This window comes from Seriola dumerili, unplaced genomic scaffold (genome assembly GCF_002260705.1).
Source record: "Seriola dumerili isolate Sdu_G_001 unplaced genomic scaffold, Sdu_1.0 BDQW01000104.1, whole genome shotgun sequence".
Taxonomy (NCBI): domain Eukaryota; kingdom Metazoa; phylum Chordata; class Actinopteri; order Carangiformes; family Carangidae; genus Seriola; species Seriola dumerili.
The window spans coordinates 666,908-685,191 of NW_019174359.1; the positions used below are offsets into that span (position 1 = coordinate 666,908).

An 18,284-nucleotide genomic window follows, 5' to 3' on the forward strand; every position below is an offset into this window, starting at 1 on the left:
GGGAAGTAAAAAAAAAAAAAACTACTCAATTCATTGACTTCTTATTTGCACTGTGATCCACTCGCTGACCACACGGTGGCACCACCTTCCTGTCGTACATGAAAGAGTCTATGTTACCCACTCACCATCATTGTCACAGATCACATTACAAAGCTTGGAAACACACTGATCAATTAAATAAAGTCATTCCACTGATGACTGAGAAACCTCATCAGTGTCATTTAACAAACATCCTTGCCAACACAAAATGTGGTGCCACTCCTGTTACTGGCCTGAGGCTAATACTGTACACACATATGTAATACAGCACAACTGCAGTTATGTTCAACTGGCCGTCTTGTTTTTGAACCGGCAGGAGCAACAGGTGCAGAACAGGAAGCCACATATTTGTTGCAACATCAGTCACGCTGCTTCCCCTTTACAGCACATATCTCTTAAGACATTCTCAACACACTCCTTTGAGGTAGTTTGGTTCCTGTTACACAATATGAGCTAACATTATTCTTAGACTCAGTGTTAAGTGCATATAGCCAGTAGTAGATAATGTTGATGTGTACTATTCTGGCCATATGTCTGATTGTAACACTGGGGTCCTTCAACCAATTAAGCTGCTGATTTGTTGCCGTATTAAATGAACAATTTCTTGTATATTTATTGGATTGTAACCAACATGATTGTGATTCATTTGCTGAACTGAACGAGTCATCAATCCAGTGAACATTAAGACTCTGTGATGCTGTGAAACGGTTCATAAGCCCTGCAGAAGCCAATTTAAGAGGTTTTCTTTTATGCAAGTAAATTGGTAAAATGCTCAAACATGTTTGTACTTCTATACATGGGAAAACTCTGATTGAACAAGATTTATGCCACTGAAAAAAGAAAAAAAATATATCCACTAGGGATCAGATCTTCCCTCTCAACTTTTGCACAATGTAAACAAAAATCATTTATAGGAGATTACATTATTGTTGATGTTGAAATCGTGACATCGTAGATCAGGTCATTTCTGAGGGTCCGCACAACCAACGTGCCCAAGCAATGCAGGACATGTGAAGTAGCCATGATGCACATGCAAATGTTGAAATCAAGCATAAACAAGGACCTAAGAGTCTGTGGCTCTGCGAGGCTGCACATGCTGATGTTTAGCAGGTATAATGTTTAATATATTGACCAACTTAGCATGCTAACATTTGCTAATTAGTACTAACTCAAAGTACATTTGGGATTGATATGAACTTTGAGGGATAAACTTTTTTACCAAATTTAATAGTCGCCTATCCAAGAGCTGTCAAGACATGTAGTTCCATATTAAAAACTGGCCTAATCACCTGTGCACAGATTATTTTACAGTGTTGGAAGGAACCTCAAACACCCTCACTAAATCTGTGGAAGGTTCAAATGCTGGAAACTGCAGTGTGTGAAAAGATGTTGGGAAGATTAAATAGGAAAAATGATTTTAGTGACAGCTTTAGTGTGTTTGTATCTAGAGGGAATATTCTGGTTCTGTAAAGAAACTTGTGGTCTGATAGATTACATTTGTTACTGTCACTGTGTCCTAGTACCCATCACATTGCTATAGTCACATAACTATTGTTTTCTATCTATATTTTGAATATATATCATTGTTTGTCTGTTGCACTACCTGCCTATTTATTTTTGTTTTTTCCTTTTCCACTGTTGTGTTCTTATTGCTATAAAAGTCAATAAAATCTAAAATATATTTTTAAAAAATGATTATTGGTTATTAGTAAATGATAATTAGATAATACATGGACGTATCATTTCAAAAAAAAAAAAAAAAAGAGGCTCTACCGCCTGTCCAGTCTGTCCTCACTTTCCAGGATGTCTTCACTCTCCTGGCCTAAAACTCCAACTGAACACAAAGACAGAAGTACATGAACACACAAATACACCCCCACACCAACACACACTCACGAAGCCGTTACACTTCATTTTTTGTAAGAGTGATTCATCCACTTTGCCAGAGACACTTTATAAATAGCATTGACTGGGCTTTGTTCAACAGGGCAAACATTTCCTTTGTTTAAGGCCCGTAGCTGCCCTTCACCTTATTGTTATTCACACGACCTGTGGGGCCTCTTAACATCAGGATTTACAGAGGTCGGGCAGCATGACATCACCTCCAACAGGTATCTCGGCTGCTGACTTCCTCACACATTCTCTCCAACACTTGATCCTTTGTTCTCTCCTGCCTTTGTAGTTGTGTATGTAGTTATGTCATTCCTGTTGGCTTCTTAACCAAGCCAAAGAATCAAACTTTAAAAAACACACAAGACAAAAAAGCATATTAAGAAACAGATAAAACATTTCTTCAGTTAATTCCACGTTGTCTTCAGCATTCAGCAGCACTCTCTGGCGAAGGGAAATCCATTTCATTTTATTACAAGCTTTGTAAACAATTATGCTTCACATGCAGGCCATCTTTGGTGTGTAACAAATAATCACATTATCTCCAACAGTCTCTTTTTCCAGGCATTTTTTCAATAACAGTCACTTTACCTTTGTTCTTGTTCCCAAAGTCTCCTTCCCAAGTTGAATCTTTAAAAGCCACAATATTTTCAGTTAAGCACTTTTATTTTATAGCAAAACACTCCACACTAAATTTAATGGTCGTCTATCCAAGAGCTGTCAAGACATGTAACGGAGACGCTTTTGTCAAACAACAAAATAAAATATACTTTTTAAAAAGGAGCTGGAAGAAAAACTGAGATCTGTTACATGAGTAAAAGTAGCAATACCTTAATAAAAAAATACTACTGTTCAAAGTAAGTATATCAAACAAAATACTTGAAATTTCTAAAGTAAAAGTACTCATTGGTGCCCTTGTCAGTGTAACTTATATTACTTTACGGAATTACTGACATATAAGCTGGTCAAGGTGGAGGTAACTGTAACTGCTTTATACACTGCTGGGTATTTTAATTTATAACACTATATTTTATAAGCTCATTATGTTCCGTATGTAAAATTATGTACTTCAGTATTTGAGTTCATGTACTTGGCTTCATTCCACCACTGTATTTAAGTCTTTTCTTATACATATTTATAGTGTGTTTGCATTGAAACCCAAAGTGCCATTAAACTTTAATTCTTCACATAAATGCATGTGCAAGTCTTATCTAAATTAGTGTTATAGCAGCCAAGTCACATTACTACAACAAAAGATAAGGTAAGAAACAAAGTCAAATTCTATACAAATAACTAAAAGAGACTAAAATTTGAGTTGATAAATGTCACTCCCTCTTCCTGCTTCAACGTCTACCATCGCTTCCTCTTGCTCGTCAGTGATGATCAGTCACCTGACGTTAAGTCATGTTGATGTACCGTGGATATTTTCTGCTTTGTTTAATTGTAGCTTTAGTCACATGTGGGAGCTCATGTTGAATCAACTGTTCATCATGTGAAAGCGTTAACTTGCGCCTGAGAGAAAATACCAATGGCTGCACTCGTGGCATCTTATTAGTTGCTGAGTTTCCGGTGCGAAGAAGAAGAAACGAACCACCGCTTCATTTTCAGAAAACAAAAACAACAACCGTTGTTGCTTCATTGCTGTAAAAACCAAAAAGTAAAGGTCAAAGTGTGAAACCGCAAAGGGCAACAGGCGTAGGAGGAATCGACTGACAAACAAGAGATTGATGAAATGCAGGAATTGATGACCTAAAGATTAGAGAAGTGGACTCAGGACTGGAATGTGAAATCTGATTCCCCAGCAAATGGGAAACCTGAAAACACCCTCAAACAAAATACTGTTGTTTTTATCAAGGCACTTTACCTCTTACAGATTTCTGCTAAAAGGCAGACAGCAGATGTGAAACTATGGAAACTGAGTTTGCATGCATGCAGATTAGAAAAAAGAAAACTCTACTGTACTGTATAACTTAGTCACCTCTCTTACTCATAGTGACTCCATCTGACCAAATTCGAACTGAAACCGTCCCACATAGTCTGGACAGATTTTATCTGCGCTTCATCATGATCCCACTGGTTTCGACTTGATCTTAAAGCTGCTGTAATCAATATTATATATCAATAATTGATTACATGACTGAGTAACGTGAAAAGCATTGATTGTAACATCTCACCCATACAGAATTTTCACGTTCCCTCAGCTCTACAAGGCATTTACCTTTTTGTAGTCTCAGGGATCCTGCCTGATTACATTTAGAGCTTCTGCTCAATTTAATCATAGTGAAATTCAAATATTCCCCATTTTTCTGTGAACTCCCTAGAACCCTCTGGACCACTGGGGTCCCTGAACCTCAGGTTGAGAACCGCTGGTGTAGACAAATTCACTGACACACAAACTAATCTATTGTTTTGTCTGTTTCACTTTCTCTTCTCTTTTCCCTCTTGCCGTGACAACATCAATGAACAGTTTTCACTTCATGCACATTTACTGCAGTTAATGCAAAACTTATTTCAACTGAAACAACTTATTATGATGCTTCATTACATCTTATAGTTAATACTTTTACTTTATTTTAAGTTAAATAGTTGGCAATATTTCCCTCAGGAGTTGGTGGAGATCAAATTAGAGCTAAAAGAAGAATGAATATTCAACTAACATTTGTCAGGTATCCAGAAGCATCAATCTGAATAAATGCTAATGGTGTTTCATGTCTGTCTCTGGATGTGTAAGTGTCTACTAAGACCTTCACCATAGCGGCTTTATAATGTGACAGTATGTCAGAGAGTGTTGTGTTTACAGCTCTACGCTGCTGAAACAAATCACTTAATTCATTTTTAATGCACTCCACTGACCCACGTTTGTTCAAGGATCATTCTGTTTTATTACAGCATGGGTCTTAACTTAAGTTTTGGTCATTGTTTACATTAGTTGTGATAAAGTTGCACTCACCAAAACTGTAATCTGGGCACAGAGTGACATCACTAAACAATAAAAGTCCAATGGGGCAAGACAATCAGTCAAGTATTAAACAAGTCAACAGACTCATCTGACTATTTTCACCACTTTGTTTGGAGGTTAAAATAAAAGCCAAGATGTTGGTATTAGTCACTGACTGAACAGTGAGGCATGTGCAACCACAGCCAGCACAGCAGGAAGTCGGTCTGATGTCAGTGATACAATGTGTAAACATTGGTGGTCACCCCCCCACTCCCCCACCCCCCACCCCACCCCACACACACACACACACACACACACACACACACACACACACACACACACACACACACACACACACACACACACACACACAGAGGGGTTGGCGATAATACAAAACATGAAATGCCAGGAAACTAATATTCAGCGTCACCGAGATTATTTAATAATGAGGCGCACGTGAACATAAATCATAGACCAGGTGCACAATCCAACAGAAATCCGACACGGCTGTGACACAGCACCACAAGCGGCCCCGCATTTACAGGCCAGACGAGTTATACAAGACACACAGAAAGAAAGCATAAAATACAGGCAATCAACCATCAACACACAGGCCCACAAAACTACTAAATATTAAGATTTGATTCGTTTTTACTCACCCACGATTTTATTTTTACTTCATGAGGAAAGTGTTGCTCCTTGCAGCCGTGCGCTTTAGGGATTCATCTGCGTTTACATCCGGGTTCACCTTCACGAAAACCCCCGGTCCGGTGCGTTGGCCCTTAGCTGCAGAAGCCGCTTCTACAAAAGCTTCCCACGACACCTGGCCGTGTGTTGTTGGTGCAAGCCTCACAAAAACACCTTGTTTTGTTTTTTTGTGTGTTGCCATCCCAGGGGATTTTATTTTCCAGCTAGCTTGAAAAGTCGCTTCTTTTGCTCTTGCTGCTCGTGTGGTGTTTTTAGTTTTCTGATCCATTTTGCTGAAGCAAAGTCTCTTTAGTTAAAGCAAGTTTGTGGCCAGCCTTGACCTACATTGGCACTCCGTTTGACCCCGCTACGCCGTGCACGCGGGTCAGGTGGAGTGTGGTAAATGCTCGATTGGATCAATCGGATGGGCGCCCTGTGATTGGTGGTGACAGGTAAGGGGCAGGGTCCCTGACAGCCAGAGCCCAAGCCCCTCAAGGGCTCCGCTGACAGCGAAGCAAATCACAGCAGTTTCGTCTCTACTGCTGATGCAACCTATCACCAACCTGCAGTTTGTTATCAAATCAATTTGGGCCATTTTATATCTTTAGCACGTGGATGCTCGGCATTTTACCAATCAGCGCTTATGTATGTATGAGTCTGACTATTTTCTTTTTATGTATAAAGCTGCCAGGAAGGAAAAATAGAAGAAAAAAAAAGATACAGAAGCCCATAAAAATGTACAACCCTTTAGTGACAATCCTTCAAAAATATTACCAATACCAATACAACACAAAAATCACAGATATAAAACTATAATGCAGTCTGTTTACATGTAAAGTGATTTTATTTCAACCTGTTTTTCACATTTTTCATTGGCAGTCTGCTGTATGTCTGTCTGGAAATGTGAATAAACTTAAAATGATCATGGTCTGCAAACATAAATAAGATAATGTGTGAAAAACCATATCAGCACTTTCAATTGGTTTTGTCAGCTTGTCCTTACATGATATAAATAAATATAAATTAAGCGTTGTTACTGTGAATAATAAAACATGCTCATTGTGTTCACTGATGAGTAGACAGACCTCAAAGGGTTAAACCTTACACCATCTGATTTCTATTCAGTGATGTTTCTATATTCGCTGATCTCAGTCTTATTATGAATGATGAGAATGACGACCAAAACTACAAGAATAAGACCCAAATTGTAATAAATAGGAACTGTCCTTTAAAAGTTCAGAGGACCACTGTCTGGTTTTTCATGTATCGTAAATGCTGTTGCGTGCTTTCTGTAAAATGTGCTGAAAAACTGTCTAGACTGAGACAAGGAACTATACAGAACCTAACAACACAACCAATGTGGAAGTTCAACTTCCCCCTCAACAGCCTACGTTCAAAATGTGATATTTACGTCTTTACACATTTATACGTTTATTAATGTGTGATATCTGTCAGCAATTATAATTTACAGAAATATTATATTTGAGATATATGTCCCTAGATCAAGAGTGCTGTTGCCATATGTTGTTGCCGTATATTGGAGAAGACTCATCAACACAATGTATTCCCTAGGGTTAGGGTTAGGGTTTACCCCGGACTTAACCATCACAACTGAAACCCCAACCCTTACCCTGGCCCTAACCTAAACCTAGCCCTAACTATAACCCTAAAACCAAGTCTTTTAAAGGGGTGTCAGAAAGTGAGGACCGGCCAAAATGTCCTCACTTTGTTGAGAAAATACTATTTTGGTCCTCACACACACACACACACATTGACTTACCTTAACCTTAAAACATGCCTTCACCTTAAAATGAAATGATTTTAATTATGTGGACTTGTTTCTTGTCTTCATAAGGAACACAAGTCCCCGTAATGTGGCTGTGTAGACAGATTTAGGTCCCCACAACATGTGTAATATGAACCACACATGCTGTACATACAGTGGCTTTCTAACCTCCTCTAACTGTTGTAATACTTACCTCATAAGCATTATCTCCGACCAAATCCAACAAATTTATTTCTTATCATTTAGTTAAATTGATTTCTTGTAAACATGCACCCTGAGTTCGGTATCAGCTAATTTCATGGTCATGACTAAATGATAATGTAAAATCCCAGATTCACATAAACACCCAATCTAATCTATTCGTTTCCAAATAATATCATGGCAGACTGAATAGGAAATTGAGAAGGTGAAACCCCTAATGGTACAGTAGGCAAAGTGTAACTTCTTGGCATTGGGTGAGATTTGTAGGCCACCAGACTATACAGTCTGGCAGCAGCGGAAGCCACCTTGCATTTGTGGTTAAGCCTCATTTTGGCCTAGTTTATACCCTTACACATCATCAGCTCCCTCTGAGCCCACACATGGCAACACAGATGAAGGGATGATGAGAAGGAAACCAAAATCTTGTGATGTGGATTTTTTGATTCTTCAAGAACTTGCACCTGTGATCGTGTCACCAGCCAAATATGAAAATGGAGCTCGTCACATAAACATGACATCTTGTTTGCCTACTTCCTCCACTTCCTCCCTCCTTGCTCTCCCACCCTCCTCCTCGCCCTTCTTCCTCCCATCCTCTCCTTCCTGCCCCTGAGGTAATCTTTGTCTGCATTGTGGCTGAGCTCCACTGCGTGATGACCGCACAATCCTGGGATTTCATGACGCAATCCCTGAGCAAAATCAGCAAAGAACAAAAGAGGGCTTTTTTAAAGTGTTCTAGATATCGCAGGGGGAGTTACATGTAGGGAATATGTCACCATACGATTAGGAGGGGACTGATAAAGATTCAGACACACAGAGGAGGGAAAAGGGCACGTAGATATGAATGCTCAAACTGGGGAGGCTTAGTTTCCAGGGTTATAATTCCCCCACTTCATGAAAAGAGGCATTTGTCTCCTGGAGGAATCCAGGGGGAGTTTGTGAGTTACATATTACAGATGACCTCTGACTGGGAAAGTGAATGTCTCTTTTTTGTTTTTTTTTTTGTCAGCTTGGAAAGGTTCAACGGATTGTGGAGCATAATAAGTATCCTCAGTTTCTCTAATTTTCTGGTGAGGGTTTCCCCATTATCCCTCAAGTTTTCCCATCAAATATCCTTTTCTATGTCCAATCATAAGACCAGCAGCCTCCTTTTTAAAGCAGTTTTAAGTGATTGTTTCTTTGCAGGCAGAAAGCAGAATTTCATAGAGACAAACCGTAGATCTCCTCTTAAAACTACTTCTGTTATCAGTCCATCTTACTACAGATATATTCTCCCAAAATATGGTCATCTCTGCATGTTTTGCATTTATGTGCCTGCACTATTTCCACTATCAACACTGCTGTGGGTTATGGAGTTGTATATTTTTAATGTGAGTTTTGATGAATTAGTTAGTTCTGATTCCCCATTTTACTGTAACATATTTGGAGAAAGAATGTCTTTATGGATCTGAAAATCCCGTCACGACTGGAGACGTAGCCCATATATGAGCTTCCTGCACAGTCTGAGCACACCGGATATGATAACCAAGAACTTAACGCGACGAATCTTCATATGAATAATCAGGAGGTGGTGGGTGAGTGAGCAGGAGGAACTGTAAAGAAGCAATGTATATATTTGTTTGTGTGTGTGTGTGTGTGTGTGTGACATGTGGGCGCATATGATGATGGTTACTATGATATCATCCTGCAGCATCTTGCGGTCGGTTTGTATTTGCATGCTGGAACGAAACAGTCATGGTCGGACCGGGAGGTGCAATTTCAACTCTGATTTCATAGACAACACACACACGTACACACTTGTTATTATTCAGCGTCGCAGCACTGGAGTCCTGACAGGTTTCACTCAAAGCCATGCTGCAGGGGCAGGCCCACAGGGGATGGCCAGGGGAGCGGTAGGTAGTCGGCCTATCAGTAACATGAATGAATTAGTGAACAGGCTCACAAAATGACCACAAAAAGACTTTTACAATATCAGTCACAAAGTTACAAAAAGCCAAACCAACCACAAAGATGAAAAGAACCACAAAGGAACTAAATATGACTGTAAGACACACAAAATGGCCACAAAGAGACGAAAAATGACCAGACTGAAGCAAAGAATTACCACAAACTGTCCCAAAAATGACCACAAAGAGACAAAAAACAGTGTCAAAGAGGAACTAAACAACCACTAAGGGATGAAAAATGACACAAGAGACAAAAAACAACCATTAACAGACAGACAACGACCAAAAAAAAGAACAAAAAGACAAAAAAGACAAAAAATGATCACAAAAAGGAATAAAATGACTACAAAGAGACACAAAATGTTCAGCATTCATTTCTCGTTCTGAATAACTGATGTAATTATTAATAATGTACAGCATTATTTCCAGGAACTGGGGCTTTAAAAGTGAGTCCTAACACTTTCACAAGTCTTATCACCCTCCCTCGGGGGCCCTGAGCAGAGAAACTAGTACTATATAAGGGAAACTTAATATGAAACACATTCATAAGTGTTGCTAAAAAAAACTCTGCCACAAGAAAAAGGAACCTGGCGGGGGGCATTTCAAGCATGTGTGATAAAAAGCCCAGACTTAAATGTCCTGTCTCAAACACAAAAGGTCAGGTGAGAAAGTGAATTGGGGAAACTGAGGTTGAGAAAATCATCAACAAGCAGAAGTGTAAAAACCTGTTTGTCCAGTGGTTTGAACGGAGTTACATCATGTCCCAGTTCTGAAACAGAAAGACGAGCGCTGCCAAGTTTTTCTTTCACACGGATTTCTCTTTTGAGACTGAATGAGATTCCAAGACTAAATTGTGCCTTAAATTAAATTCACTATGTCATAAGGAAAAGGAAAGTCTGAGAAAATCCACAGCATGGTACTCCAGAGGCACTTTCGAGATAGTCACGATAAATCAGTGTTTAACTGAGATTTTTATTAATATTTTACTTCTTATAACTTATTACTTCTGCTTGCATCTGATCACATGTTGCTGTTTGTCACAGTTTTTACTGTATATCTTGTGTTTTCAGGAATCTTGATGTATTATCCTAAATCTTTACTTTATGTAGGTGTAAATATTTTCATTCAGATCTCTGATGAAAACTAGATCTTAATCTCAGCAGGATTTAACATGACTTAAAATTAAGGTTATGTGTAAATAAGATAAGAAGAAGATAAGATAATATGTTGCACACCATGTGTAAAGCACATGACTGTCACTGTGTTTACAGTTTAGGTGAATTCTTATCGTGCTGTAAAGTTAATGATTAAAATGGCTGTAGCACTTTAACCACTCTGTTTATTTAGCATTTACAGATTTATAACACGCGTTTGTTAATGCGTCGGTCAACATCTATAACTCCTCCAGTGTGGAAGGGAAATAGTAAAAATAGTAAAAACGCTATTGTAATAATATGAAATATATCTTCATACGCAAATGATATATATACATATATTGAATTTCCATATATGACTTATGTATACATATAGAATAAAAGAACATATGTAAAAATTCTAAATCAAAATTAAAACAATTTCATACATTGACATGAATGTCTAGCCCCTACAAATATGTATGATGATGTGTGTATGTTTATATTGTAGACATATGTTATTTATATATACAGTATATCCATCTTAAAGCCTGTCAATATATGTTGATATTATACAGGCTACAGTAGGGTCCAAAAGTCGGAGACTGCTTTCCCAGAATGGGAAGATAGACATGTAAACATATATAAGCATATAGAATTTTTATATGTATGTGTTTAAAGAAACTTACATAAATATATATTATTAACATATATGCTCACAACACGTTAAAATTAATCATATAGATATTCTTAATATATGTACTTACACATACAGTATCTTGCTGTGGGTATTTCATATATGTTATAAACTTATATCTTCATATATTCAGAGGATATACAGTGACAATCATATAGGTGACACATATGGCAACAGCTCTCTTGATATATATATGACATATTTGTCATAAATTAAATTTCTGTAAGTTATAATTGCTGACAAATGTTGCAAATGAATAAATGCTTATATCTGCTTGTGTGTGTGTGTGTGTGTGTGTGTGTGTGTGTGTGTGTGTGTGTGTGTGTGTGTGTGTGTATGTGTGTGTGTGTAAAGTGTTACCAAAATAGGCGATGAACAGGTTGATTGTTTCTGTGATCTCACATTTTTGTGGCGTTTCAAAACATCTGGTCTGATGTGACCTCAAAATGTTGGTGAAATTGAAGTGAAGTGTAAACCTCAGCAGTTACAGAGAGAACTTACATTCTGTGGGTGTCTCGAGCCAGTAATTAACTCAGTGTGTGTATATGTGTGTTTATGACTTTGCGTCTGCCGGTATTTGTGTTTATGCATGAATTTCACTGCTTGTGCGTGTGTGTGTGTGTGTGCGTGTGTGTTACAACACTGTAATTTTTTTAAAAACCCAAAAGCAGCCACCAAAAACTATCCCTTCATGAAACCGCGACTCTCGTTGGTTTCCTTACTTCACTGAAACTCCACTAAAAATTCGGTGACTTCTCTTTCCCTCCCGGCCGCGGCTCTTTTCTCTCCATGGCCCAGGTTGCTCTGCTGCAGCCTCCTGTCTCCGCTTACAGAGTGACATCACTGGAGTTTCCCTTCTGCTGAAGCAGCTGCCACAGCATAAATACTACAAGCTCTCCGGCATAAGTTCACTCTAACACAATAGCAACACAAAGAAAGAAGTATCACCGCAGAGCACTGGAGGCACCTGAAAACACAGACACAGCATTCAAGCCAAGCGTTCAGAGTTGTGCACAGTATGGCGGACTACACAACCGCACCAAGCCACGTGGAGTTGGCACTCGAGGACAGGACGGTGATTTTGGTAGAAAAGAAGTCATCTACAGAGTGGATATGGAAGGTGTTGGGGGCTCTTCTCGTTGTGGCCCTTTGTTTGGGAGGTGTCCTGCTGTTTGCTTGGTACTGGAACAGGCCAGAAATGATGGTAAGAAGAAGCTCTGTCTCTGAATTTGATGACAAAAAAAAAGAAAAAAGAGAAAATGTATATGCATCTCTAATCAATCTGTTTCTCCCCTCCAATCCAGACACAGTCAGGCCAAACAGAAGCACTAATCGAGAAGGACTCTGGTGAGAAAACAGGTGATTATACACATGGTTGCTCACTTTTAAAAAACTTCTGAGAGGTTGTGTGGGATGTATTAAAGTCTTTGCGGGTTTTTTGAGACAAGCTCACATTTGTCCTCCTCTCTTCAGATCCCCACTACACGCTGAAGCGAATCAGCAGCAAAGCCAAGGCAGCCATCCATTTAGAAGGTGAGTCACAGCCTACCTTGAGTTGGTTCTCAGCAAACAAAGGGCTCATGATCTTGGCTTTCAAAAGAGCTTTTCAGACTCTGTCTTCCACTTGTGTGATTTCTGTTGCTCCCTTACAGAGGTGTGTTAGCCAGGAGCACCATAAGGAAGTTGTTGCATTAGTTATTCATTGCCTTTCATTCCATTTTCTGAACAAAATACCTGTTTATCATTCGCTCCTGTGTTTTAAACCCTGGTGAGAAGAACTCCAGTAACGATGCTTCTTCTTCTTCTTCTTCTTCTCTGTTTCCAGGTAGCTACGATGACGAGGACAAGAGCTCGAAAGTGGAGCTGGAGTGGAAGAATGGTCAGGGCCAGGCGTTCGCTCAGGGCGGCTTCCTGCTGGCTAACAACCAGATCGTCATCCCGCGAACCGGCCTCTACTTCGTCTACAGCCAGGCGTCGTTCAGAGTCTCCTGCAGCGATGGCGAGGAGGACGAGGCGGGAAAACGCTTCATGCCTCTCAGCCACAGGATCTGGCGGTACTCAGACTCCTTGGGCGGCAAAGCGTCTCTGATGAGCGCGGTGAGGTCGGCGTGCCAAACCACTGCCCAGGAGGAGGACAGTTACAGAGACGGACGGAGCTGGTACAACGCCATTTATCTGGGTGCAGTGTTTCAGCTGAATAAAGGAGACAAACTGTGGACGGAAACCAACCAGATATCAGAGCTGGACACCGATGAGGGCAAGACTTTCTTTGGTGTGTTTGCACTTTAAATGAAACGACTCTTTGTTCTGATACTAATGGAGAAGACACACAGTGCCAATGGTGTTGGCTTTTTTTAACATTTTGTTTTATTTTTTTTATCACTATTCATCTTCATGGTGACATAGAAATGTTTAAATCTCAATGGAGATAAAAGTTGTGTTGATTTCTAAAAATGTTTTATGAACTGTAACAGTTTGCAACATTACTCTTATTTTAGGCACTTTTTGTACATTATTTATGCTGAGATTGTAGGAGGCTAGACTTTCTCTGCTGTACCAGATGACGACACAGCTCTTCACTGCAGAGCTGAGGTTCAACGATTATGTACATAACTATTATCTCCTACTATTGCAACCTATACGTATTTATTTGTATTTATTTATATTTAAAATGTTGAGATTAGGTGATTAAAGATGATATTTATGTACTTTCTATGCACTTAAACTTGATTAAAAAGCAAAAAGAACAATGACAACAACCAAATCAAAATACTGTGTCACTACAAAGGAGGAATATGGTTTCATAGCTGAAATACCAAAGCGAAAGTTGTAGCTGAGTCGGCAAACAGCCCCAGCCAGCCAGGGCAGTAGCTCTCTCACACACACACACACACACACACACACACACACGCACACACACACGCACACACACACGCACACACACACACACTACAGCAGACTTGTATCCATTATTTGGCAAAGAGCTGCAATGAAATTCCTCCACCGCCAGCAAATACTTCCTTTGTTAGATCAGACAAGACGAGGGGAATTTCCTACTTTTCTTGAGTCGGACTGAGTGCTGTGTCAGGTGGAGGCCCACAGAAGCCTCAGCCCAGAGCGGGTTTTTCCCACTGACACCCCCCCCACCCGCCCCTGCCCCTGCACACTCATACACACTCACACTCACACTCACACACACACCCTGCAACCTCCCTCCACACCACCAACCACTTTCCCTCTATTACCACATACTTCAGCTTCAGTCAGCTGGAAAGAGACACGACATGTGAGGGAGTGTGTGATTGCATACAGTGTGTGTGTCTATGAGTGTTCCCGGGGTCACGGGGCAGCAGCACAGCTGTTTTGTTTTATTTTTCCAGACATTGTCATCAACTAAAAACACACATTACACAAATATCGGATGCACTTGGGAGCAATTTGTCTATTTTTGTTTCATTTATCTACAAACATCCACTTATTGTCTCAGTAATGAGGTTCCCACTGGCCTCAGCAGCTGGACGCTGTGCTGAAAACCACTTCCCACTTTCGGCTAATGATCTCCTCTTCGGGGTTTATTTACTCTTTGGCTCCCCTGGGTCAACCTGGTGAAAACTATCAGCAGAGTTAATTGCTTAAAGGTCGTCATGAGTCAGAAAAGCGATAAATGACTGGTGACATCTAGTGGATGGTGTAAACAGGCTCGGCTGTGTAATCCAACAGGACATTGAGACTTTTGTTTTAAAGTTAGGGAGCTGTTTTTACAAAAAGGTTTACGTTTCCAAATTAATTGAGAAATTGTGGGTTCTATTTAACAAATATGATCTAGCTGAGCTGGAAGCTGCTCCACGTTTCCCCTGATGCAGAATCACTCAATCACCATCACTGAAACACAACAATACCATGTGAAAAAAACAATGATTTTATTTATGGTACCCATATATTTGCATACACATACTCTGAAATATATTAACATTTAAGATCTTAGATATAGTGAATACAAATATCCCCAAATCCATGTATATATTGTCATATATGTGCAAGATAATAGAACATTTCCTAAATTATTTCTGCATTCATATGTTACACTATCTGATCCATGAACTGCACAGTTAATAAATATGGCCTATTTCATTCATTTATGACTGTCCTGCTCCATACCCTGAGCTAAAATGTATTAGAATATCAGCAACATAAAGTGGAGTAACCATAGTTTGTTCAGTTTAAAGTGCACACTGAAGTGTATATATATATATATATATTATATATTTAAAAACATTTGTCAAAGTATTGTTTTACCTGTTGATAAAGCTGTTCAGGTTGCTTTATAAAATCTGGAAATAGCTCATGAATGAAATAGTACATCCAGATTAACTGCTGAATAAATACAGTATGTCACATTGCTTATATCCTTCTTTGATACATTTACAGTTATTGAAAGGCAAAATGAGAAAGAAAAGTACAAAAAAAGAAATATGAGTATCCATCCAGATTGTCTGTTATGGGAAAACATAAAAAAAAACATCCCTTTAAAATAAAAAGGCTCACAATAATGACATGTAACAGATTCACATGTATAAAAACTGTGCTTTCACTGAATATCTACAGAAACAGCCATCGTAGAAGCCCCACACCTCAGCGCACTGCTGCTGTAGAAATATAAACTGCCTTTTATTTTCAGGAGGCAGTAAGTACAAACTATTCTTCTGGCAAGTTGGAATTTGGAGTTTTGTAGTTTTGGATTTTTATATCCCTCACAAAACACAACAATCAGCTGCAGCAGGAGCCGGTAATATCTGCAAGATACTTTAGGTGCAGGTTGTGGGGTTTATTTGTTGGCTACGACTGTACTGCACTGCTAAGGAGAAACAACACAAATCTAAAAAAAATACATTGAAAAACATTATTTCAAATGGCAAAACTATCAAAAATGTCCTTAAACATCAGCAAGCTTTGATCATTTTCTCCTTTAAAATGTGTCCTATATTCATACATCAGCAAAGGACTGGGTGTTAAAGATGCAATGCTGTACTTGAATACACAGTCCTGACAACAGACGTCCATACATGCCAAGCTCCTTGGCCCTTCTAAGTTATGGCTATTTAATAATGCACATTATCACTTTTCAGTGAGACCAGTATTCCACACAGTCGAGTTCAGACGCTCTTCAGAGGAAACATTGGAAAAAACTGTACATTGCTTTGTCCCTTTGTAAATTTCAGTTTTCACAACTCTCCAGAAAAGTAAACAAATAATTGAACAACAACTCCATGACAAAACAGATCAGATATTACAGAACAATATAAATCACTACTGTATGTGCTTGTCTAGTCACAAACTCGAAAGACAAAAGGTGGAGACGATATAGCAAAGACACAAACACAAACGTTTCCTTTTAAGATCCTCGACGCGGCGTCTCCACAACAGAACGAGAAAACGAATGAGGGAGAGGAATGTTGAAGAGATCTGTCCATTGGCGCGTCCTTTCAAAAAGGACCTCGAGTGCTGCTAGCCCGGAGATGTGCTTGTTGCCGTGTCGACCAGTCACAAGTGCCTTGTTGCTGAGTTGAACACAGTGAGATCAAAACTGTGAGGACGGGTGTTACCTGTGTGACTCTCCCTGAAGCTGCCAAGTGTAAAGCCACTCCTGTGTACTTATTTGTGCTTCCGCGCCGTATTTTAAAACAGTGTCACTACACCGCTGTGCTCATCGCCCAAACAAGTGAAAGTCACAGTGTCTCCTTGTGTTTTGTGTCCCCTGTGTGCACTGTGTGACTGCCCCCGCCCCCCCCCCCCCCCCCCCCTCTCTCCCGTGCCTCACCTATTTATACAGCAGTGGGATCTGGCTGTTGTGACAGTGGTTGCGGCTCATCTTGCTGTCTGCTGGGTAGAGGTTGGAGGAGTTGGAGAAGGAGGGCGGGAGGGAGTGATTGTCCGTGGAGGGGTTGGGGTAGCCGGGCGGGGGAAGCAGAGACTTGGGATCCGGCTGGGACGAGGGCGGCGGGGCGTTGTGGTTCTGATTCTGGCCTGTGGAGGGTCGGCGGCGGTTACGTAGCGCCTGTCGCTCAGCCAGCTGGTTGCGGAGCGCTGATACCCTCTCTTCTTTCTAAAAACACGACGAAACAAACTCTCTTTGTTTAGCATTTATAAACAGTATATAAACATTCAGTGGTTTATAACAATAAAATGTAGTTGTAAGCAGAGGTTGACAAAGTACACAACTCCAGTACTTGAGTCAGAGTAAAGATACTCCTGGTCAAATATTACTCCAACACAAGGGGAAGTTGTTCAGTCAGATTTTTACTGGAGTACTTGCTTTTAAAAAGACTTCAGTATTCAAAAGTACATTTTTATGTCAACACATTGTCGTATTGTTCCACATTTACAGAACTTCATGACTCTGAAACAACCTACTGACTGAACTGACTGACTGCAGAACCTGTACAATAAAAAGCTTGTTGAACATGATACAAAGGAAACGGCCATAAAAACATTGACTCAAAAAAGGAGCCATTGTCGTTTTCATATTTCTTTTTTTTTTTTTTTTAGGCTGTGATGAAGTTTGGTTTTGGTACACGACAAACATTTAAAACAAAAAGGAATCTTCATTTATTTCTAACATTTCAAACATGAACTTAAGATAAGGCCGCGGTGCTCCGGTGAGGAATCTTCCTCATGTTTATCTAACGTAGCCATCGTTAGGACACTGACAGCTTCAAACTGAGCTGCTCACAGTTGGCTGAGATTGGTTTTTCTCCTGTGATGAACACAGCATATGGTCTATCACATCTTTTAAAGTAAAATTTAATTCATGTCACCGACTAAAAGCTCTGTTTCAAAGTGATACGTCATAGAAAATGTAGAGGAGTCTAAAGTACAATATTTGTCTCTAAGTGTAGGGGATTAAAAGTCATACATTTCCAAAAAAAGTAATACTCAAGTAAAATACAGACACTCGAAAAATCTACTTAAG

The 18,284-nt window shown here is 39.7% G+C and overlaps 2 protein-coding genes across 3 annotated transcripts in view; one reads left to right on the plus strand and one right to left on the minus strand.

Moving 5' to 3' along the window:
• The first annotated feature begins 12,242 nt into the window (after positions 1-12,242).
• Positions 12,243-14,061, plus strand: LOC111222585 (tumor necrosis factor-like). Its single transcript, XM_022746377.1, has 4 exons — positions 12,243-12,518; positions 12,619-12,673; positions 12,788-12,847; positions 13,140-14,061. Exons 1-4 carry the CDS (start codon positions 12,333-12,335, stop codon positions 13,601-13,603), a joined length of 765 nt encoding a protein of 254 aa, XP_022602098.1. The 5' UTR covers positions 12,243-12,332; the 3' UTR covers positions 13,604-14,061.
• A 3,063-nt stretch (positions 14,062-17,124) lies between these two features.
• LOC111222634 (gamma-aminobutyric acid type B receptor subunit 1-like) overlaps positions 17,125-18,284 on the minus strand; it is a 68,958-nt gene continuing 67,798 nt past the window's right edge. For both annotated transcript variants that reach the window (XM_022746428.1, XM_022746429.1), the window contains one exon: positions 17,125-17,417. In XM_022746428.1, coding sequence (XP_022602149.1) covers positions 17,133-17,417 — 285 coding nt within the window. In that variant the 3' untranslated portion in view covers positions 17,125-17,132. The remainder of the gene's footprint in view (positions 17,418-18,284) is intronic.

What these genes read in the sequence shown, in the direction of transcription:
- LOC111222585 (XM_022746377.1), top strand. Translation starts at nt 12,333, where the DNA reads ATGGCGGACTACACAACCGCACCAAGCCACGTGGAGTTGGCACTCGAG. An exon ending in GGAACAGGCCAGAAATGATG is followed by an intron (nt 12,519 to 12,618) that starts GTAAGAAGAAGC and finishes CCTCCAATCCAG; the next exon opens with ACACAGTCAGGCCAAACAGA. An exon ending in GGCAGCCATCCATTTAGAAG is followed by an intron (nt 12,848 to 13,139) that starts GTGAGTCACAGC and finishes CTCTGTTTCCAG; the next exon opens with GTAGCTACGATGACGAGGAC.